Below are 20,857 nucleotides of genomic sequence, written 5' to 3' on the forward strand. Positions count from 1 at the left end.
TCGCTCGCGCGCAGAATACTTTAGTATATGTTATTGCGACGCGTTACTCGCTGACGCTCGTAACCCTTTCGCAATAAAAGATTCCTTAAAGTTCTACCGCTCATAAAAAAAAAGAGACTGTAGTCAGCGGCGTAAACTATAAGCATAAGCGCTTATAAAAAAACTGACTGCAGTTAACAGTGTCAGTTATAAGCATAAGCACTAAGCGCTTGTAAAAAAGAGACTGCAGTTAACGGTGGAAGCTATAAGCACTAAGCGCTTATAAAGAAAGAGACTACAGTCAACAGTGTCAGTTATAAGCATGAGCAACAAGCGCTTATAAAAAAAGAGACTGCAGTTAACAGTGTAAGCTATAAGCGTAAGCACTTAGCGCTTACAAGAACTGATTGTAGTTAACGGTATAAACATCAGAATCAGCACTTAGCGCTTATAAAAAATTGATTGTAGTTAACGGTGTAAGCTATAAGCTTAAGTACTTAGCACTTGTAAATGAAGAGACTGTACTTAGCGGTGTAAACTGTAAGCATAAGCACTTAGCGCTTACAAGAACTGTCTGTAGTCAACGGTGTAAACCATAAGCATCAGCACTTAGCGCTTATAAAATATTGACTGTAGTTAACGATGTAAGCTATAAGCATCAGCACTTGACGCTTATAAAAAAATTGACTGTAATGGTTGAATAGGCAATCTCTTTACATTTCAATCCTAATGTCCCTCACGCGCTATGTCTCTCGCTGAGCCCGTCCCATTACGCATTAAAAGTTTCTTAACTGCTATCAGGCCCAGCAAAATCTTGACGGCAACGGACATTCAAATATTAATCAAAACCTCCAGTCCATCGAGAAGGACATGAATGTCGTTCTACATTCCACCCTTCCCCAACTCCATTCCGTTCATTTCCACCTTGAGTCCATTTCTACACCATTTTACTTTCTTAAGTCGTATTCTCCCACTTTTTCATAATCGTAATCGCCAGATATAAACGGTTTAAACTCGACCACTCCTATGCGGCATCACCTCAATCAATCGATTGTCCTTCTCAGTGATAGCTCATTTGAACGCCAGGACCAAGTAAGTTGACTTTCGGTTATGGATGATGACATCGACCTTAGTGGCGAGCATTAATGTTAATTTTCTCCGGTGAATGCTTAAGTTATATAGACTCAAACTCGGCCTGCGACATCTACGCGCTCTCCAGTATACTGCTGTTGCCATGGATAGCCGGTTTGAGCATTTGGTGTAAAAGGTACAGCAAGATGTATGCCATCTGTTTTTATGACATAAATACATACATTTGCATTAAAGGCAAATTTACTGACGCAACTAGGCTATAGTGAACTGCTTCATGTCCAAAAGAGATACTGTACAGGCTGTTGTATCGTCTAATAAGAGGAAAGTGGATGGGAGGTTGGTGAATGACTTTAACGGTAGAATTAGCACGCGTACAGCAAACTAACTAGCATAATGTGCAATGTTATTGGTGTGTCGCATAAAAACAACACCAACGGCTATTATCTGATAACGGACAATTCCCAATCCATGCTCCAATTGCAGTTCGAGATTTGGTTAAGGCTGGAGATCATAAATGTCTATACTTAACTACCAATTCACCGTTCTTGAATCTTGTTGAAGGATTTGTTCGAAAGCGAGGGCTGATATAATGACAGACATGCTGACCGAGGGAGAAAGACTGAGTGGTCATCGACAACTCTGATCCTACGAACAGAACGCGAAAAGATGCTGTGAGTAAAGTGGTGAGGACATATAATAACATCAGAGGGCCTCTTCCATTTATGCGTTAACTTCGGAGTTATTCAACGTTTAGTCTATGTAGGCAGGACAAAGGAATACGATGCAACGCATCACATTCTGCGTCCACCACTGATGCTGTGGTACTGTTACTGCGCTCAGAAATAATAAACTGATCAAAAATCTGATCCTGCAAACAGAATGCAAAAAGATGCAGTGCTTAAAGTGGTGGGGATATTTTGGACTGTGCGCCTAGCCATAATTTAACCATCAACAACTCGATCTTACGAACAGACTAAGAAAAAGATGCTGTGATTAAGGTGGTGGGGATATTTTGAACGGCGCTCAGACATAATTCAGCCATCAACACCTCTGATCTTACAATCAAAATGCAAGAAACTGCTGTGATTAAGATGCTGGGATATTTTGGAATGCGCCCTGATATAATTCTACCGTAAAGAACTTTGATCTTACGAACAGACTGCAAAAAGATGCAGTGATTAAGGTGGCGGGGACATTCTGGACTGAGCCCAGACGAAATTCAACCATCAACAAGTCTGATCTTACGAACAGACTGCAAAAAGATGCAGTGATTAAGGTGGTGGGGACATTTTGGACTGCGACAAGACATAATGCAACCATCAACAACTCTGATCTTACGGACAGACTGCAAAAAGATGCAGTTATTAAGTTGGTGGGGACATTTCGGACTGCGACAAGACATAATTCAACCATCAACAACTCTGATCTTACGAATAGACTGCAAAAAGATGCAGTGATCAAGACAGTCAGCTATGACCGAGTCCCAAATGGCACTCCTCCAACTTATCGACTCTCTTTCTTCTTCTTGCTCGTCCCAAATGATTGTCAACCAATCTGTTGGCCCTCTCTTCTCTCGCTCTGTAGGCCTCTTTCAAGGCAGCATTCTCAGCCCATGGCTGTTCAATGTCTATATTAACGACCTTGCCGAAAAAATCGCCCACATCGACCCCCATCCCTTCATTCCTCCTCTCCTCCTCTTCGCCGACGACATCTTACTGCAACCCTCCACTCCTTCCATCGCCAAACGTATGCTATCCATTGTCCAAACCTGGAGTGTTCACAATAGTATTAATGTCAATGTCAACAAATCGGTCATTATTGCCACCCCTTTCTCTCGCTCTCTTCAACTGACACTGAACGCTCTCCCCTTCCTGTCGTTACTTCTTATTATTACCTTGGTATCCCCTTCACGGCCAAGGGTCTCGACTTTCCCGCTTTGTTTCTTCTGTCGCCACGCGTACACAGAAATTGTTCTTTGCGTCAACAAAGAAAAGTTATGGATGGTCTCCTTACATCCGACTTGTTCTTTTCAAAACCTTTTTTTTATCAACGTATGACTATGCCTTGCCTCTCCTCTATGCCTCCAATACCCCCATCGCCCCTCTTCTTAAACTCCAAACCATTATGACACAATGGATCTGCCAAGGCCACCGCGGTAGTGAAATTAACCACATCTTGACTGGGCTGTCATCTATTTCGGCGCGAATGACGGAACTAACCTTCCGCTTTCAAGTCAAACTCCTCTCATTACATACTGACAACCCCATACATTCCTTTCGCGCCACTCTCCTTTCCGGACCCTCCCCACTAGTCCCACTCCAACGCAAGCTCCTCTTTTCCCTCTTCATTCCCACCGCGACAATACCTCCAACTTGCGGACGGATCCCCTCTCTGGGATCCCCTTACCATCAAGGAATACATCCGTAATTATAAACTGCACCTTTACGCCACCACCCCGTCTCCCCTCGCCCGCGCCCGCGCCATCCTGCCCACCGCTCGGGATAGAGCATTAGTCGACATATCTATACGCATACAAAACCCAAAAATACGATCCTTAGCTACCGGGTTAATACCTTACTCTCGCAATGCAATTGCCAGTGTGGTGAAGTCCTCACACGATGCTACAACTTAAAGCTCCCTCCTCGGTGCTCGAGAGTCAAGCCCACTCCCATCTTCTCTCCCTTAGCCACACTATAATTATGTCGACCATGCTCTGAACCGGCGCAAAATCCGCCTCTTCCTCTCCTTTTTACATTTCGTCACCGGCAGTGACGACTTTGACTTTCAACCGCCATAACAATAACGTAACAACCCCCCTCTGTTAGCTTCCTTTTTCCTTCTTTTTCCTTATCACATTCCTTTATATTTCTGTCTATATTCTATCTTCTCACCCCTATACCTTTCTGTTTTTTCCTCCTAATTCTTTCCTTCTCATTCCAATCTTTCCGCTTACTATTTCTTTTTCTTCTCTTCACCACCCTTTCTACTTGCTCCATTCTCTTTACCTACTTTCTTCCTATCACGCCGGGCAACGAGGCTTTCTCGCTTCGCTCAGGCGCATATAATTCCAGTATGCTATTGCTAAGTGTTACTCGCTCGCTTGTCTTCCTTAAGCAACGCTTTGAATTTCACCATGCATTGTTTCGCGGTGAAAGACCCGACAACTTTTTGGATTTTTTGGATCTGCCACGAACGACCGTCCTTACTTCGTCTGAAATAAATCATAGGACTAATTTTACAAGACGCGGCGGCAATTAACCAAAGCAAAGTTTTCCACGGTAAGTAGTATATTCTCAAGCTGATCGACTTATGCATACTAAACCAACCTCCGTTTTATCAGCCGGAAAGATGGCATGTTTCTTTTTGGAAAAAAATCTTGCGGAGACCTCTTTCTTGGCCAATTTTGATCAATGTAGACATTACTACGAGGTAAAGTGTAGTATCTTACACCGAATCAAAAAGTTCAATACTTCACTGACATGCAAATACATAGAAACAAGTTTTGGCAAGAGACAGTTTCCGTGGTTTCTACCTGAGCCATAGAAGGCAAAAGGCCAGGAGAACCACGGAGCTGCTGACCAAAAGGGTCAAGCAGCAGATGGCGAGGGTTGAAAGGACGTATCTGGATCCTTCCTCAGTGGCACATAAGGTGTTCCTTATGTGCATAGGCGACGGTGGCCCTGGGGTTGGATCCCACATCAAGGGGCCACTTGAGACGTGGCGGGAAATGGCTACAACGGCTGAATGCTCATAGCACCGTTGTAGCCATCACCAACGAATATAGAAGCAGCCAAACCTGTGTCTTTTGCTTTGGTCAAGTGACGAGACCACTCACTCCAAGCGGTAGCAAAGTCCTTGGAGTTTCGAGATGCCTGAACAGCAACTGTCTGGCATTTCAGACTGGTCGAGCTTGCCAAGGCAGGGACACACAGGCTTCTCTCGCCATTGCTCTTGCTGGCCTATCTACAATCATAGATGGTCAGCCCCTTGCACCTTTCAACTCTCGCCTTGGACAAAGATAAGACAGACTTAGTGTTGCGTAAGTTCACAATATTTTTCTTTATCTACAGTTTATAAATGCATTTGTACTTCACTAAAAAGTTATTCCAGATTCAGTCCTTGTTTCGCATTGCTTCATTTGCTTCCGTTTCGCATCGCTTCTTCATTTGCTTCGTAATAGAAATAATATGTTTCAACATCCAGCAGCAAATTGATCATACTCTGCATGTGAATTTTAAACATCGTAAGAAGGTTGGATGCGAATGGGTTATAAGCAACATAAATAAGGAAAATACGCATTGAGGATCATACGCTATTTGGGATATCAGTTATGCTACATTTCAACTGAATCTTATGCGTAGTATCAGGAACCTTTTAGCATTCATGCGTCGATAACTTCCTTTTTTCCTGTCGATGTATCCCATGAGTTCATTCATTAATCAATCTTTGATGAATCAGAAAGTTGATGTGATGCCGTGACTGACATCAATCAGTGATTGATCAACGGTCATGAAAATGTGCGTTTGAAAGGTGCCACAATCAAGAGTGGTATCTTTCATGGTTACCGTAATGACAAAAATTAAGTGATTTTACGTTTGAACTTCAAAAATGATTGCAATGCTGAAAAATGATTCCTGTAGACTATAAACGCGTCCGCCTAAAAAAAAACCTCGGCGATGATTTGCACAACTATTTACTCGTATTTTTTTTTTGGAGGACTGGTACTCTGATGGTGAGTACCGCATTCATATATGTTTAAATTCAGCGTACCTAATCGTGCACTATATAATTAACTTGACACTCATTATCATAGCTGCAGTCCTCCCGTAAAAAAAGAAGGCCAACCCTTCAATTTTGTTATGAAACCACTGCGTGTCTTTTCCATTTTTTTTCCGTTAACGCAACAAGTAAGTTTTAACTTTCTATCAGAATTTCAGATGTATCACAGAACTAATCCTGTTTTCTAATAAAGAACTGTTTCGCCCCGCTCTTTTGAACAGGATGCGGCGGCTGGCACTTGGTTTGGCCAGGAAAACCGATGATCCTTCGGGGGAGGGTAAGTATAGTCTTCTACGTTTGCATTTTCATCCGACATTCATTTTTGACGATTGCCTTTCAAAAACTCCTATATCTCCACTATCTTATCTGTGAGTATACATGTTTGATTCTGTTTCTCCTGCCATGCTTTAAGTTACTAATGATTTTCGAGAATAAAATTTTCAGGCTCTCTGCTCTGATATCGTGACTTTAATTAATTTTTGTATTGGCGTTAATAAACAGTGCAAGGTGTTACTTTAATTCCTAGGCATTTTTTTTTCATTTTCTCCTTAACTTGTTTCACTAAGAGTGAGTGCCTAGAAGGCTAGGCCAAGCAATTCATAAAATTGACAAGTATAGACAGCGAAAGCATGGCTTTACTATGGAAATTTTTATGTTTCGGTATGGAATATGTTCGACATTTTATAAAGGAAAGCAAAAAAGCATAGGACATAAGTTGTGAAGGCAGTAAGCAGTGATAATTTTCACACAGACTCAACAGCATTTTCAAATTTGGAAGTCAGATTTTCCCCGCTGGCCAAATTTGGAGGGTTGTTGACATTGTCCCAAGCATCTGCTCATTCTTATCCACCCATGCAGTGTGAAAATCAAGATAATGTTGACCATCATCACTATCAATACATTGCTGAAGTGATCAGCGACGATAGAAAGGTTAATCGAAATACCAATCCCTTTATCTGTAGCGATGGCCAGCCTTTCAATCTTGAAAAAGCATCGCAATGTGATGACGAAGACCAGACCTTCTTCTTCTTGGGACCACAGCAAGAGTTGTTATCTCCAGCTCTTTCTGCCTCTACTGCTTGTGAATTGAGCTACGATAACAATGTTGACCTTGCCACCCGCATCTTCTATGCTACTTGCCACAAGTTTGCTACAGCAGCGCAGCAAGTTCCAAAGTATTCCTTCCGTCAGAGTTTGCTTCTGCACAGCATGTACAGCAAATCGCAACAGATTTTACTGGGAATAGAAGATATTAAGCCAACTGTTATCCTGTCTGGCGACGATTTTATGTTCACTCCGCCAGTGCAAACTGTCCAATCAAGCTTGAGTGACTGGGCGCTGGATGTGGAAGATGACTCGTTCTTGGATGGCTACATTCTTCCGCAAAACGACGATTATGGATGTTTTCTGGAGGAAGGCGGGATGTCTAGTAACGCACATTCCACTAATAATCCCTTTACGCATATGAGCGAATCCAATAGCAAGGAAGGTGTCATAACAGGCAACGTCTTCGAAGCTTTCATTCCAATCAGTCCTATGCAGACGCTGTCAATCGAAAATCAAAACGATGACAAAAACGATGAAGTTGCCGCGTCTACTACATACGATATAAAATCCAGCAGAGCAGTATCAGAAAAGGAAATATCGAATTGGTTCACAGCTAGCTCGGTGGATAAAATCGCACGTAGTCAAGAATCTAACGACGCAGAGTACGAGGACGAAGATGAGTATACAGATGCGGACGTGGATGTGGATGCGGACTCGATTGATAACATAGAAATAAAAAGCCAAGAGGAATCTGATGGCGATGACTCGGATGTCTATGAAGCACAAAGTCAGGAATCGGAAAGCCAGGAATTGGTCCCACAAGACTCAGAGCCTCAGGAAACTAGTTCGGAAGTCGACCCATTGCCGCAAAATAAAGAAACTGGCGTACAAGGAGAAGCTTCTATAGAAAAGGACTCAAAAACCATATCGACAGAACCTATGGAAGAACCAGCTGAACCGGAGCCATTGTTAAAAATTATGCGAGAGCTGGAAGGCTACTCTGTCGCAATCACTTTAGCAACACCTGATGGTAGCTCATCGATGATTGGATCTTCCACCAATGCCTCTGAAGGAATGGCTGGTCCCAAAGAAGTTCATCAAGGCATTCGCACCTACATCACGACTTTGCAAACTCTTGTTCATCAAAAATTGGTAGACTCGAATTCTTCACAAACTGTCACAGCCAATGGAAAACGTGTGACAACAAATGTTGGCTTCTTTAGAAGGTGGTTATCATGGCTTTCAAGCGTGATTAAGGTGTGGAAGCTCTTTTTCCTCATTGCAGAATCCTTACTGGTATCTTTTGGTGATGCTGTTTTACAGAGGATTATCATTCATACTCTCGGTCGTCAGCTGGAATCAGCACCCGTCATTGCAACTTCATGAATACTTTCATCCCTCTAGTAATCCGCCAATTTCGTCCATTCCGATCGTATCATACTTTTGAAATATCGACAATTATCCGCTTTTTGCTCAATAGTGTCAACTAGCTATATTAATCCAATCTTCATCTGCACATGCTTATTTACTCTTCTTCTTGCACTATATTTTGTCTTTTTCAAAAAGTTCTATTGCATATAACCTCTCGCCTTGCATCATTATCCTCTCAATCCAAAAAATAAATGCACATATTTATATATCAGTGTAATATGGGATTCAACATGTTAGGATGTACATATACTCTGCTAAAGAGTAAATCTTATCTACTATTCCTAACGCCTTAATGTTCTTTCCTTCCTTTACCGTCTATATGACAAGGACATGTCGTCTACTGTCTAAGACAACTCCTTCCACAGCGAATCGTTCAAGTGGTGAATGTTATCACAACCAATGCCTTTGTTGATTTTACGGCTATTGTAAAAAAGAATAAAGATCAGAATTTCCATTCATTGCACCTATACGTTTTATTCAGACTGAATTACTTACATCTCTTCTGTGCTCATTTTGAGCTGACCGATAGCCAATGCGTGCTCCTTTCCCTCTGCCATGATCGACACTACCGCATCATTTGGTAAATCAACCTCCATTCTAGCTCCTTTTGAAGTCAAACCAGGGCACATGATGTTTGCCCCAGACAATACGAACTTGATAGCTCCTCGATCAACTTGAATCTTTGGCAATAGCTCGGGATCTGTGAATAGCGTTGTAATTAACAACTACTTAACCATGTCTTTTCTGCTTCTTCTGAATATCGCATTCTTACATTTGTGCAAAAGTTTTAAAGTTGGATAATATGGGCCATCAAAATGTTGAAAAAACAAAACTTGGTTGTTCACCGACAAGAAAGAGAGATGCTCGTGTCTGTAGAGGATCTCAGGATTAGAAACCATTTAAGCTTTAACATTCAAATGAAAACAGCGCTCGTGTATTGCTACATACCCTTTAACAAGGACAATGGGGGTCTTCTTTGGCATAAGGTCATCTAGAATAGGCTCTAGAGAAGGGTATTGTTCTATGATCTTGCCTCTAATTCCTCGCTGGACCGATGACTTGAGCTGCGTTTGACCGGCAATGTTTTCTGTGAAGCTGAACCTGGAAAGTATCGTTAGTTAGGCATTCTGCCCGCAAGCAACTTGGCATTCCGAATCTCTTTCGATCTTACTTCTTGAACATGTCGGACTGTGTATACTAGTGACGAGAGATCTGTTTGAAGCCGCCGAACAAATGTAGTGCTTTTTGACTGCACAAAGATTTTGCGGCGCTGGAGTTTAAAATAATCACCTACCCAGAGCAGCTAGAGCAGCTTTAATATATCTGCCTGACTTGCTACATCTTGCACCAATGACCAACCTGGACGTTATGATTGGTCTTTCCTTCAGCGCCCCTCAATAGGTTAGCTCTGGAATATTTTTCAACGATGGAACGAAGCTCCTAGACTTTTTATTTCCTGATGGACCAGAACAGGGAACATCGAGTGTCCATTATGTTAAAGCACATGCTAAACTTTAGCTGAATAATTTATTTGATGCAAAGGCTGAACAGCTCTTTATGACTTATCTATATGTGTCGGCTCGAAGGTTAAATTACCATGGAGAAAGGTATAGACCGTAGCTCTTGAAATGAGGAGTCGTTTATTATCTGCTATATCTGAAGTCAGACCATAGAATCAGCATGGTACACTGTTGAGCCAGTTATTAGTGTGAGCGATTACATAGTCCAGTCATAGACTGCGTAAAAAGCAATTTGGAGCATTTTTTGAAGTTTATCGTTATATCTGTGCTATAGTGATATCAATGTGTTAATGTGTAGAGAGATTGCGCAATCATGGTATTTTTAACATCAATCAAACCCCAAGTGGTCTTTGTCTTCGATTAATAGTTCTAGATCTTCCGTGCAAGCGAGGAATAGGAACATGTAATGAAGTGAAGTCCAACAGATCCACATTATAATATAAGAAACGGGAATCTTTCCGAAGTGACCGCCAAACTAAGATATTTTTGACATGTTCAACATCGAAAAAGCTGAATCTGGTGTCCACCACTTTAATTGGAAGTCATTCCGGATCCCCATTACTTTCAACTGTTATGTAAAAAGTATACTGGGAGAGTTATCTACTGAAAAATTGTTGCCTAAACCGCCGATCTGTAAGCATAAGAGCGATTGCGATCGCGAGCCATAGATATATATTCCAATTTTAAAACGAATAATCAGCCAAATTTAATTACTTGTATTTAGTAAGGTTTCCTGGCGATCAGACCCGTCTATTGCGTGAAAGAAACTCATGGCAGTGCCATTGTCATGCCGTGCTACCTAAGTGATTTTCAGCTACCTCAGGTTTAACTTTTAATCCTTGCTCCAAAAAAGCTAATATCAGATTATAGAGCCCAAATCTCACTGCAAAAATGATTGCATTAATTAAAGTGATTGTAACATATCCCCTGTGGTGGTTTCCAATAAAATAAAACAATCAAACTATTACAAATACTTTTACATTAGCCTAATCAGCATTTAGAGGGAGAAAGGTGGGTAATTTATGGAGAAAGTCGTCAAATGCTATCGACATGATAGTGCAATTGACCAAAGGAAAGAACTCCTTATGGGTACCAGATTGTGTATCGTCATGACCACCACCTCATAGTGCCCACTTCATACCTCCAACCTGGTATTTGAGTTAATGCAAACAATATGGTACGCTCAAGTTAAAATGACACGCCGCCATAAATCTCAATGTCTACGTGCCTTGAAGATTTAAGCAAAGAAAGTAATGACTGCAAATTGTAAGTTCTTCGTTACAATTTCTCGGCTAGAGTTACCGAACAGTACATAATTGACATAAATCACTTCATTATCAGCTTGAGTTCTTTGAAGCGATGGTGACCTCCAATATCAATGACACAAGCTTACATGGTTCCCCAACTTGGTTGGACCAGAAAAAAAAAGGGTTATCGATTGGCGCGGAGACCGCGACATGTATGGTAATGACGGTAGAAGCATCAGGCTCAATTCTTCTATGACCAGAAAAGAAAGTAAATTCAACATCCGCATTTTCGAAACCCAAAGTGCTTCAGCTTAACGAACAACTTCCATATGGGTACATAGAGTCATGATACGACAGGTAGTTCATCGCATGTAATAAAAAATGCAAGTAAGAGAACAATTCCGGGAAGAAGTTTTCTACCATGAAACTTGAAATACACTCTACTGCAGACTTGGTACTACAACTTTAGCACGTTGCACCTCTCGAAAACGTGCCCTCATAACTTTAACTGTCAAAGGAAAATGGCCGACAGGGATCCCGCGTCTCTCAAAACGTTGACGTCAAATCGGACATCCAAGAGATCTCTATCGATATGAGTATCGGAGTGTGCATTGCAACCGAGCCTAAAAGCTCATTGTCTGAAACCACTGGTGTAGCGGCAATGCAAAAGAAAAAAAAAAAGTGATATCGTCATAATAACAATAAAAATCAACTGAGCGTGATTCAGATACCAAATATAAAAGGGAGCAAGGGTTTCGAGATCAGAAGCTACATTATCCTTATACTTTAACAACATGAATCACCCAACTTTCCAAGAACCCGAAGTCATTACACCTAACGACGCTACAAACTCTGAAGCTGGCTTTGACCAGTCCTTCCAGCAGCACATCCAAAGCCAATTGAATACTCCTACAACTGGTAGCTCTAGCCCTCGCAAGTTGTCTACCTCAGTTGCTAAGAGTGAGGCTCTTCTTAACGATGAAATCATCCATAACAACCTTTTGCAAACCATTCGTACCAAGAAGGGTTATATCATTGATATGGACGGCGTCATTTATCATGTACGTATTTTTGCACTTGTTTCTTGATGGGTTTCAAATTTGTGTATTCATTAGCATTAATTTTCCATTCTTTTCTATTTCCATATATAGGGTAGCAAACTTCTTCCTGGTGCCAAAGAGTTTGTCCAGTTCTTGATCGATAACAACAAGAAATTCTTGTTCTTGACCAATAACTCTGCTCCTACTCCTCGTGAACTTCAGCAAAAGCTTGGTCGTCTCGGCATTGACGTCGATGAAGACAAGTTCTACACAGCTGCATTGGCAACCGCTGAATTTCTCAAGTCACAAATGCCCGAAGGTGGAACTGTCTACGTCATTGGCGAGCCCGGCTTGACTTATGCACTCTACGGCTGTGGATTCTTCATGAACGATGTCAACCCTGACTACGTTGTTCTCGGCGAAGGTCCTTCCTACAACTATGAGAAGCTCTGCAAAGCTGTCAACTTGGTCAACAAGGGAGCTAAGTTGATTGCTACCAACCTTGATGTTGAAACATTGAATTCTGCTGGTGAGCATATCCCAAGTTGCGGTGCCTTCACTGCATGCGTTGAATTGGTCACCAAGACCAAGGCTTTCTTCTGTGGCAAGCCCTCCGCATTGATTATGCGATATGCTCAAAGCGCTCTTGGCCTCAGCAGACAAGAGACGTGCATCATTGGTGATCGTATGGACACAGAGTATGTATATTTTCCATCCACTTTGGGGTTATGATAATGGCAGACCTTTAACAAACAATTTCACTTTTAGTGTTGTCGCCGGTGTTAATTCCCAGATCGACCCTGTACTCGTCCTTTCCGGTGTTACCAAAATGGAGGATCTCCGAAAGTTCCCTTACAGACCTTTTGTCATTCTCAAGGGAGTGTTTGAGATCCCAAGTGATGACAAAGAGAACCGTGTTACTGACGCCGACCTTGAAGAAGCTGGAAGACGCTTGAGTGTAATATAGATAATGTCGATGCTGCCACCGATTTGCTGCCCCAGTTTTGCTTGCATTGAGAAATCAGTAATTGCTCATTTGTACCTTGTATATTTTCCCCCACCCTTTGCTTTCTGTATCCATTGTCTTTGTTAAAAAGAATTTTTGTGTATAAAGTGACGATGTGATGAGTGAAAGCTCAAAAATTTATACCGCTGCGCTTGTCTTTTTTGTGCGGAACGACGAAAAGGTTCCAAAGGGGAGTTGATTTATGCTAGCAAAGGACAATTGTACCATCCCGTCAAAGAGATGGTGTACACATGGAGGTTACTGACTTATTCGGAGTGATCAACCACTACTTCTGTTTCAGCATAATGTATTTTCTTTCCACGTGCCGATAATAATATCAAATAATGTACAAAACTACTGCTGGACATATCTACAACAGAGAGAAAAGTAAAAATAAAATAGAAACACAAGGACTCGCTTGTTCACTCAGTCATCTTTACATTATAATACAGGGTAATTCATTTTTGTGTGATGAAAATCACTTTGAACCGCGAGATCCAAAAGTTGGGAGTCCAAAGGTATACGCTATGCCACTCATGTCGTTACCACGACTACCTAATGTTTCCATCATACCTAAAACTCCGGGCACAAGATTGGAAGCCGACAAGTTGAAAGACATTAATCCGGTTTCCGTATCCTTCAGAAGATCTTCTTCATCCTCATCAGGATCGCTTTCATTGTAGGTTGGCAGCAAATCCACAATATTCCAGTTTTCATCATTATCGGCGTCCGATCTGCCATCCATTACCCCAGTGTGATCCTCGTCATCGCTGCTCTGAAAACGACCACCTTCGGCAATGCCTATTCGGTACCGACCATCGTTTTCGTCATGGTCCTTGACGCTTGATACTTTGTAAAAATGTTTGTCGTTTGAGGATGGATCGTCTGTCCGATCATCGGGCATGCTGGTGGGTAGAATCTGAGTTCCTTCTTGTCGATATCTGAGGGCTGTGAGACGGAGAACCTGATTGAAATCCAGGGAGAATGATTGATCTTTTACGGGTCGAAATAACGTGGTATGAGAACGCCTGATGATGTAGAAACGTAAGCTTAGTATAAAGTAGCGATCAAGTCAAACATGGCTTTTGAACGTACTCTCCGAGATGCTCTGCCCGACAACATTGCATAAGGTTTTGTAAAACATTTGTTACTTGGCTAAGGGGGACATCCACATGTTGCGTATAGCACAAGTAGGCGATATCATAACTTAACATGGCCATGCCGACGATGAATTTTCGTAGATTTCGGTCGGATAGGAAAAGAGGCATTTTGCTATGTGTCTGCTTTCCATCTTTCCATCTAGTTGTTCTCGCATGTGAATATCTACCGTTGTTGACAAGTAGGAAAGGTAACTTAACGCCGAGATACCGGGCAATAAGGGTAGTGGAGTGAATGACATGGCCAATGGCGGCATTTAGTTCAGTTTTGTCGATTTCTGTCATTTGTGAAATGGCCGTTAGTATCGCCGTTTGCCCTATACCATTGAATTGCTGTTACTTACTGGATACGTTAATAAGATGGTTTGGTATCGTAACATTGCAGATAACCAATGTTTCATCTCCCTGAAATTGGATTTCGAACAATGATACAAGTTCGTTGACTAAAACACGCCGTGTAGTGACCATGGACTTGTGCATACGAGCCCATTTCTTTTGAGCAACGGCAAGCTCCTTTTGATGCTCTAGTTCACGATGTGCATGCTGAGCTTTGAGGTTGTTTTTCAAACTTTGTAAGGCCGCTCGTCTTCGTTCGACCTGACTTCGTAATTGAAGAACCTTTTGTCTTACTGTGGGGGGGGCAGAAGAAGGGTTAAAAAGTGCCGTACGGTGCTTAGTATTGAACAGCTACCATAACATTTACCAGCTCCGCATTCACGCTCTAATACCCTGCTATGCTGGGTGCTTGTCAAGACTGCGCGCTCTCGCCGACTTCGTTCAGACAGGAGTAAATGTAAATTTGTAGTGTTTTTGATTTTTAAGTAATCCTCAGCTTGCTTTATGAGTTCGTTCTTTTCGTCTACAATAGGCTTGATCTCGGCGTTAAATTCTTGCAGTCTGTGCACAAAAGTTAATGTCAGCTCCATTGATGAAAAATTCAAGCATGTTTGTTGCAAAATGCCAAGCATTATGGCAATATATACTTTTCAGAAACGCAAGAACTGCAAAAGAATTTGCGGCTGGATGTACGGCAGTATTCGCACTCCATTAGTGGCAGTCCACTTAGCATTTAGTGTAAGATAAAGTACACTCTGAAAGCGGTGGTGAATAAAGAAATCTGGGACGGACTTTGGTAGCCAAAAGTTTCTTTAACATCTTTGTGCCAGGTGATCGTCAAGTGCTTATCATTTTTTTTTTTTTGCAGCAACTGTCAAAAAATATAAAAGACATGTTTATACACGCTGGAAATAACCAAAAGACGTAGGGTATATGCAAACTTCTTATGAAGGAGATGGATGGTTATTTGGGGTTTCACTAGTTAGCTCGGTGGCCATTCGCTCAAGCGCAAGAAATCGTTGTTGAAGAGTCATGAAGGCCACTTCCTGTTGACCTTTTTCCATATTCATTAGAAGCACTTTCTTTCGCTCTGCATCAAGTTGCTGTATCAGTTGGATCATTTCATTTTCCATCTCTTTTCGGCTTTTTGCGCTTCTTTCCATGGTGGACCGATGAACTTGTTGAAGTTGTTGATGGTCAATTTGGAGTCGTTGACGTGCCTCATCAGCTTGTGAGAAAGCTCTCGCTGATTCCTGGCGAATAGCTTCCTTCTCGCTATCAGCTTTTTGCTTCATATCCAGCATTCTTTTCGTTTCTCGTTCAGACATGTCCAGTTTGTTCAGTACTGCCTTGTAATTTGCGCGCAACTCATTTAATTCTTTCGTGGTGTCGCTTAGTAGCTTTGCGCTTTCTTTGTACATATCCAATAGGACCACTTGATTGTCTGTCATTATCCGTAGGCGAGTACGGGCATCATAAAGGTCTGCAGCGTCTTGATTCGCTTTGTGGCTCGCTTGCTCCTTCGACGTCGCCGAGATGTCAGCCAAAGAATCCATTCAGGAAAAAGTAAACAAGATTTCGGACTGCTGGCGCCAACAGTAATGAAGTGAATGGGAGTTGAATGGCGTACTCTATACGCAATGATGATTTTAATATGTACAAATGTGAACTACAACAAGTAGAAAACGACCTCTAATAAGCACTGCTAATTTTTCAATCCTCGAGGAGTCAGCTTGGGGATGACTGTGCAGTCACCCAATATGATCACTACGAGCTTCCCATGCAGATTGTAAAAGCTGTATCTCTCGCTCATAAGCTTCCATCATTGCGTCGCGTTTGTTATCGATTTCAAGTTGAATTTTTTCCATCGCTTCTCTCTCCTCTTCGTCAATTGAAGCCTGTTTCGTCTTATAGTCCGTCTTGAGCAATTTCAACCTAAGGCTATACTCCTCTGTCAATATGTGTGAGCTGAGTTAGAGTCTACTTTTTACCTTTTTTCATTAAGCTTTTCTGTCGTCTGCTATGCACTTACCGTCTGTAATGGCGTTTTGAGTCTTTCTAACAGGTATACGTTCATTAATAGCCTGCATGTCACTGTTACTAGGTTCACTCTGGTCCTCCCAGAGCCTCCATGCATTGGGTCGCACTACATAGATGTGCTGAGGGTCAAGGCATATTTGTTTTGGGTATATATGTCCCTTTTCCTAAAGTACGTCAAATTTAGCATTGGACATAATTCATTTGTATATGATTACGGTATGGCGAAGTAATCTTACCTTCTCCATGGGATTAATAGTAATAGGTTCAAGAACTTCTATGTCTGTTGAACGGTATAGCCATTTTGTGCATTCAGTGGTTGATTCGGTTGTGTTTTCGGGGGTATATTCCACACTAGACAGCCTTTCATTAATGAGATCATCATCAACCATGACTGGATGGTTATCGGATGTGACAATATCAATCGACTTTGTGGGGTGGGTATGTAAGGATGTCTGTTGACGGATCGCGTTTTCAACAAGTTGTGTACTTTCCAATGTACGGTGTTCAACGTTGATTTCACTTGCAGTCGCTGAATCAAGCTGCTTGCCCTTAGGTATCCGTTCCTCAGAAACCATCGGCTGCTGCGAGTTGTACGGGTCATTTGTGGCAGGCTCTTGCGTGTTACTTGCATCGGCAGACATGGCTGTATCCGCTGGTACTTTTGTCGCCACTTGCAACTTATGGTGGTCTACCAAAACGCTTTTACATGCTGTTTTATCCGCCTTGTCCTGCTCTATATGTACAGTTGAGTTTTCGGGCTCTTGTACGTTTGCTTCGTCACTGTTCATGGCAGTGTGCAATGTCTTTTGTTTGCCATTATCATTCGTGGGCTCGCTTGAATTGACAGGCTCGGGTAGCTTGTCAACATCCATATGCGTCGCAATATCGGAAACATCATCCTCTCCATCTTCAGATATAGATCGTACTATGTCTCTCAAGTTTTTTAACTTGTCCAAAACTTGTGTTGTCGCCTTCTCATCATCCGGGCCCGAAGGAGTCTCCGTAGTTTGCATATTATATTCATTATCGATTGCGCTAAAAGCAACAGATTCGTGGTTTGGCTTATGGCGAACTGGAGCGACAAAACGAGGTGCCTCTTCAAGAATTTCACCTATCACGTCTTCCATCTCCTCCACCGGTTCTATTGTATGATCGCCATAGGTGTTATGAATGACGCTATTAGGTGGCGTGCTAGCCAAATTTGCGATATCCAAAGTTATTCGGGGGGCAATCGGTGATGGATTGTTGGTGGATGTAACAAGACTGTGGTCGGTGGACGATGAAGTCACGTCATAATGATCGTCAGGGACAGCATCGTCTGTAACCATAACTGAAGTTGCCGCGTGTCGGCTGGCAAAGTTTAGTCCGTCGGGGTTCTTGGGTGTTAGTGGTTTGTCTGTATTGGTAACTGGTCCATAACTATGATGCACCGAGTGCTCCGAAAGCTGAGTGAAATTTACAAATGGCATAGTGCAAGGGTCGACATATGAATTGGGCGTCGGTATAGGCTGGCCCGTGAAAAGATTGAATAATTGCAAGTCGGAAATTGACGCTCGCCCATGGATCCATGATGCGATATCTACGATGCCATTTTTACCGTTCTTCGCAGCCGTGTTCTGCAAACCATCCGACGTCGGCACTATACTGGATCCTTCTACTTGATTTAAGAGGTTCCGATAGTCCTGTTCCGTGTATCTTACAGTTGTCAAAGGTGATGGCGGTTCCAGAAGTTCAAACGGCGGAATGCTTTCACCCAGATCATTTTCAACATGACGTTTAAAAATGTGCATTGGAGCCACGGTCACGTAAGTGGTGTATGCGGAATGTTGCGGTCAATGAGGTAATGTTTAATGGAAATAAATGCTGATTTGGTGTTCGGCAGCTTGTCAAACCTGTTGTTACTCATCAATTGTAAAGACTGGCTGGCAGTCACAGAAGTCGAAAAAATCTCACCCTCCCTTCATCGGTTTGTTCTTCTTATCACATTTTAATTTTTATGTATAAAAGATGTTGGCAGAAAAAAAGGAGATATATATAAGTAGAGTCTCCACTATAATGGGGAATAAAAGCATCGAGTATATAAAATGAAACAATGAGTCGGACAGCTAGCATTCCAATGCTGTACAAGTGAAGGTCATGGTGAGAGAAAAAGGTACAACAAACAACAAAAAGGAATGCGAAAACAGATGATACAAGCAAGATGTGGCGATGGTTGATGATGGATAAATGAATGTTTCTTTGAAGTTCTTGGTATGTCTAAATGAGGATTTTTGAGTCGCCTCAAGCAAATGTTTTCGAGTTTCTCTTCATGGAATCAAATACTTTCTTTGTCCATTTACTCTCCTTTTGAATATCGCCAAAAGGAGATGGATTATTGAAGTTGGGAGAGGATTGTTGTTGCATTCGAGCGACAAGGGGGATCGTCGGCAGAGGCTTTCCTTCTATTTTCTTCATGGCTCTTTCCTCGCCATGTTTCGCAGCCAATGCGTACCACATTAATGCTTCTTCGGCGTTCTTGGTGATACCGATGCCAACTTCAGTAAAGTAACCCATGGCATATTCAGCCTTAGGTAATCCAGCTTGGGCAGCCCGATGAGCCCACACGTAAGCTTGTTCATCCGATTGAGGCAAAAGGTTGGGAGATCCTACAAGATACCACGCTGTTAAAGCAAAGCAAGCCTCACGATGACCTTGTTCGGCGGCAATGGTATAATAGTGGATGGAAAGGGCTGGGTCACACTGACAGCCCAGTTTACCATACTCGTAGCATTCCCCTAACCGAAATGCCGAAGGTGCATAACCAAACTCTGCGGCTTGAGCGTACAGAGTAACGGCATAGCTGAAGTCAACAAACACTACATTGTTGACTCCACGTTCATGTAATAACGCAAGTTCATGTAGTGCGTGTGGGTATTCTGCCGTTGCTGATTCGCCGGCTCGCTTGAGCCACTTGACTCCATCCCGTGGGTTACGACTGATACGAAGTTCACCATTCAGTTGTGCCACGCCCAACCGATACATAGCCCCTGGGTGGCTTAACGTGGAAGCTCGTCTGTGGGAGTTTCGACTGATTAGCAAAAAAGGGGGATTTCTGTAGTAAACTGCGAAAGCATGGTTTGTGCGCGTTACCTATAAAATTGTACAGCTTTTCCAGAGTCTCTTTTGCAACCCAGACCGTCTTCATAACACTTTGCAGCTCTGTGATATATTAGAAAACGGGGGTCAGTTAGATCGAATGAAACAACGTGGTTAAGGAGAGCGGCTTCTCAAGCTCGGCAAAAACTTTGGGCCGCTCTTTGTTATAGATTATTTTTGGGGGGGGGGAGAGGCGCGGGGTTTCAAAGAAATCTGAAAATAGTTACCGATATGATGCGTCGGCATGATGGTGCTTAGTGGCCTGAACAAACAACGGGAACGCCTTGTCGAATTCGTTTTTGCCCTTCTTGTTCAGAAGTCCAGAGGCATACATATTACCAAGATAATACTGCGCTTCGGAATGGCCACGTAGCGAGAGCTGCCGAAGTAACCGCTCAGCTTCATGCAAATATTCCCATCGCTGCGGTTCATCCACCGCCATAGCTTTAGCAGCCTCGACAATAAAGTTTGCAAAGTCGAATTGGATGCTGGGATTGTTGGTCCTCTTTGCATTATCTCTATACATGTTGATAGTTTGTGCATGCGACAATAATGAAGCTCGGTCACCTGGCTTCAAATGGGACTGGTCGAGCAATTGTGAACGTGGTTGAGGACCATCTGTGGCCAAGGTTAATACCGAGGGCGACGAATACACGTTCGGTGGCGTTGCAGGGGAAGACACGGTAGAAGAGGTCACAGTGCTATTAGAAGACATGGTATAAGAAGCTTCAGAATAGATCGAGCCTCGATGCTCTACAGAAGATGAAGCCGTAGACATTTGACGTTGCGGCTGTTCCTCCATGGTGCGTGTATTTTTGTACAGAAGATATTAATGTAGAGAAGATATAGTAGCGCCTCTAGTAGTTGGATATAACTGCAATTGAAAAAAGAAAAGAGAGAAAGAGAGAGAGAGAGAGACCTGAAGAAGAAGAAAAAAAAATCTCTCGAGGTGGGGTTATAAAGTGGCAGCTGAGATGAAGCGACGTTTTATATAGCCAAGGGTTTTGCGGGATATTTTCAGCATACCACAGCACGACCAGCGAGCGTA

General features: G+C 42.5%; 11 protein-coding genes across 11 annotated transcripts; 4 read left to right on the forward strand and 7 right to left on the reverse strand.

Annotated features, from left to right (window-relative positions):
- Window positions 1-565: 565 nt before the first annotated feature.
- Window positions 566-1,323, reverse strand: K450DRAFT_261422 (uncharacterized protein). The gene has a single exon (XM_051592317.1). The coding sequence runs from the start codon at window positions 1,288-1,290 to the stop codon at window positions 1,051-1,053; it is 240 nt and encodes a 79-aa protein (XP_051440488.1). The 5' UTR covers window positions 1,291-1,323; the 3' UTR covers window positions 566-1,050.
- Window positions 1,324-1,333: 10 nt separating this feature from the next.
- On the reverse strand, window positions 1,334-1,955 carry K450DRAFT_261437 (uncharacterized protein). The gene is made up of 2 exons (XM_051592318.1): window positions 1,479-1,955; window positions 1,334-1,407 (listed from the first exon to the last, which is right to left on the reverse strand). Exon 1 carries the CDS (start codon window positions 1,772-1,774, stop codon window positions 1,580-1,582), a length of 195 nt encoding a protein of 64 aa, XP_051440489.1. The 5' UTR covers window positions 1,775-1,955; the 3' UTR covers window positions 1,334-1,407; window positions 1,479-1,579.
- Window positions 1,956-2,543: 588 nt separating this feature from the next.
- Window positions 2,544-4,825, forward strand: K450DRAFT_275567 (uncharacterized protein; the record flags this gene model as incomplete). The annotated part of the gene is made up of 4 exons (XM_051593175.1): window positions 2,544-2,817; window positions 4,299-4,349; window positions 4,412-4,500; window positions 4,565-4,825. 4 exons carry the CDS (start codon window positions 2,544-2,546, stop codon window positions 4,823-4,825), a joined length of 675 nt encoding a protein of 224 aa, XP_051440490.1.
- A 5-nt stretch (window positions 4,826-4,830) lies between these two features.
- On the forward strand, window positions 4,831-5,285 carry K450DRAFT_261447 (uncharacterized protein; the record flags this gene model as incomplete). Its single annotated transcript, XM_051592319.1, has 2 exons — window positions 4,831-5,110; window positions 5,182-5,285. Exons 1-2 carry the CDS (start codon window positions 5,047-5,049, stop codon window positions 5,283-5,285), a joined length of 168 nt encoding a protein of 55 aa, XP_051440491.1. The 5' UTR covers window positions 4,831-5,046.
- A 1,054-nt stretch (window positions 5,286-6,339) lies between these two features.
- On the forward strand, window positions 6,340-8,630 carry K450DRAFT_261449 (uncharacterized protein). Its single transcript, XM_051592320.1, has one exon. It carries the CDS (start codon window positions 6,703-6,705, stop codon window positions 8,281-8,283), a length of 1,581 nt encoding a protein of 526 aa, XP_051440492.1. The 5' UTR covers window positions 6,340-6,702; the 3' UTR covers window positions 8,284-8,630.
- K450DRAFT_261451 (uncharacterized protein) lies at window positions 8,478-9,595 on the reverse strand. Its single transcript, XM_051592321.1, has 5 exons — window positions 9,500-9,595; window positions 9,277-9,429; window positions 9,101-9,198; window positions 8,824-9,028; window positions 8,478-8,748 (listed from the first exon to the last, which is right to left on the reverse strand). Exons 1-5 carry the CDS (start codon window positions 9,508-9,510, stop codon window positions 8,673-8,675), a joined length of 543 nt encoding a protein of 180 aa, XP_051440493.1. The 5' UTR covers window positions 9,511-9,595; the 3' UTR covers window positions 8,478-8,672.
- Window positions 9,596-11,817: 2,222 nt separating this feature from the next.
- On the forward strand, window positions 11,818-13,397 carry K450DRAFT_261457 (uncharacterized protein). The gene is made up of 3 exons (XM_051592322.1): window positions 11,818-12,156; window positions 12,247-12,833; window positions 12,904-13,397. Exons 1-3 carry the CDS (start codon window positions 11,890-11,892, stop codon window positions 13,100-13,102), a joined length of 1,053 nt encoding a protein of 350 aa, XP_051440494.1. The 5' UTR covers window positions 11,818-11,889; the 3' UTR covers window positions 13,103-13,397.
- A 34-nt stretch (window positions 13,398-13,431) lies between these two features.
- K450DRAFT_261458 (uncharacterized protein) lies at window positions 13,432-15,476 on the reverse strand. The gene is made up of 5 exons (XM_051592323.1): window positions 15,282-15,476; window positions 15,002-15,195; window positions 14,643-14,927; window positions 14,237-14,576; window positions 13,432-14,169 (listed from the first exon to the last, which is right to left on the reverse strand). The coding sequence occupies exons 1-5, from the start codon at window positions 15,365-15,367 to the stop codon at window positions 13,620-13,622; spliced, it is 1,455 nt and encodes a 484-aa protein (XP_051440495.1). The 5' UTR covers window positions 15,368-15,476; the 3' UTR covers window positions 13,432-13,619.
- A 1-nt stretch (window position 15,477) lies between these two features.
- K450DRAFT_261460 (uncharacterized protein) lies at window positions 15,478-16,412 on the reverse strand. The gene has a single exon (XM_051592324.1). The coding sequence runs from the start codon at window positions 16,188-16,190 to the stop codon at window positions 15,579-15,581; it is 612 nt and encodes a 203-aa protein (XP_051440496.1). The 5' UTR covers window positions 16,191-16,412; the 3' UTR covers window positions 15,478-15,578.
- K450DRAFT_143191 (uncharacterized protein) lies at window positions 16,288-18,633 on the reverse strand. The gene is made up of 3 exons (XM_051583956.1): window positions 16,911-18,633; window positions 16,667-16,838; window positions 16,288-16,585 (listed from the first exon to the last, which is right to left on the reverse strand). The coding sequence occupies exons 1-3, from the start codon at window positions 18,462-18,464 to the stop codon at window positions 16,386-16,388; spliced, it is 1,926 nt and encodes a 641-aa protein (XP_051440497.1). The 5' UTR covers window positions 18,465-18,633; the 3' UTR covers window positions 16,288-16,385.
- Window positions 18,634-18,644: 11 nt separating this feature from the next.
- Window positions 18,645-20,775, reverse strand: K450DRAFT_261463 (uncharacterized protein). The gene is made up of 3 exons (XM_051592325.1): window positions 20,037-20,775; window positions 19,804-19,872; window positions 18,645-19,726 (listed from the first exon to the last, which is right to left on the reverse strand). Exons 1-3 carry the CDS (start codon window positions 20,609-20,611, stop codon window positions 18,955-18,957), a joined length of 1,416 nt encoding a protein of 471 aa, XP_051440498.1. The 5' UTR covers window positions 20,612-20,775; the 3' UTR covers window positions 18,645-18,954.
- Window positions 20,776-20,857: the final 82 nt, after the last annotated feature.

Source organism: Umbelopsis ramanniana, assembly GCF_025399195.1.
Source record: "Umbelopsis ramanniana AG unplaced genomic scaffold K450scaffold_88, whole genome shotgun sequence".
Lineage (NCBI taxonomy): Eukaryota > Fungi > Mucoromycota > Umbelopsidomycetes > Umbelopsidales > Umbelopsidaceae > Umbelopsis > Umbelopsis ramanniana.

Bases quoted from the DNA above. Each gene is read 5' to 3' on its own strand.
- K450DRAFT_143191 (XM_051583956.1), bottom strand. From the start codon at position 18,464: ATGCACATTTTTAAACGTCATGTTGAAAATGATCTGGGTGAAAGCATT. The intron at 16,839-16,910 runs GTAAGATTACTT...GACGTACTTTAG, and splicing joins CTATTAATCCCATGGAGAAG to GAAAAGGGACATATATACCC. The intron at 16,586-16,666 runs GTAAGTGCATAG...ACATATTGACAG, and splicing joins TCAAAACGCCATTACAGACG to AGGAGTATAGCCTTAGGTTG.
- K450DRAFT_261451 (XM_051592321.1), bottom strand. The intron at 9,199-9,276 runs GTATGTAGCAAT...GATCCTCTACAG, and splicing joins CCCATTGTCCTTGTTAAAGG to ACACGAGCATCTCTCTTTCT. The intron at 9,029-9,100 runs GTAAGAATGCGA...CGCTATTCACAG, and splicing joins TTTAAAACTTTTGCACAAAT to ATCCCGAGCTATTGCCAAAG.
- K450DRAFT_261463 (XM_051592325.1), bottom strand. From the start codon at position 20,611: ATGGAGGAACAGCCGCAACGTCAAATGTCTACGGCTTCATCTTCTGTA. The intron at 19,873-20,036 runs GTAACTATTTTC...AATATATCACAG, and splicing joins CATGCCGACGCATCATATCG to AGCTGCAAAGTGTTATGAAG. The intron at 19,727-19,803 runs GTAACGCGCACA...AAACTCCCACAG, and splicing joins AAAGCTGTACAATTTTATAG to ACGAGCTTCCACGTTAAGCC.
- K450DRAFT_261460 (XM_051592324.1), bottom strand. From the start codon at position 16,190: ATGGATTCTTTGGCTGACATCTCGGCGACGTCGAAGGAGCAAGCGAGC.
- K450DRAFT_261449 (XM_051592320.1), top strand. From the start codon at position 6,703: ATGCAGTGTGAAAATCAAGATAATGTTGACCATCATCACTATCAATAC.
- K450DRAFT_261422 (XM_051592317.1), bottom strand. From the start codon at position 1,290: ATGTATTTATGTCATAAAAACAGATGGCATACATCTTGCTGTACCTTT.
- K450DRAFT_261437 (XM_051592318.1), bottom strand. From the start codon at position 1,774: ATGTTATTATATGTCCTCACCACTTTACTCACAGCATCTTTTCGCGTT.
- K450DRAFT_261458 (XM_051592323.1), bottom strand. From the start codon at position 15,367: ATGCTAAGTGGACTGCCACTAATGGAGTGCGAATACTGCCGTACATCC. The intron at 15,196-15,281 runs GTATATATTGCC...TTTTGTGCACAG, and splicing joins AGTTCTTGCGTTTCTGAAAA to ACTGCAAGAATTTAACGCCG. The intron at 14,170-14,236 runs GTACGTTCAAAA...CTACATCATCAG, and splicing joins CGGGCAGAGCATCTCGGAGA to GCGTTCTCATACCACGTTAT.
- K450DRAFT_261457 (XM_051592322.1), top strand. From the start codon at position 11,890: ATGAATCACCCAACTTTCCAAGAACCCGAAGTCATTACACCTAACGAC. The intron at 12,157-12,246 runs GTACGTATTTTT...TTCCATATATAG, and splicing joins TGGACGGCGTCATTTATCAT to GGTAGCAAACTTCTTCCTGG. The intron at 12,834-12,903 runs GTATGTATATTT...TTTCACTTTTAG, and splicing joins GGTGATCGTATGGACACAGA to TGTTGTCGCCGGTGTTAATT.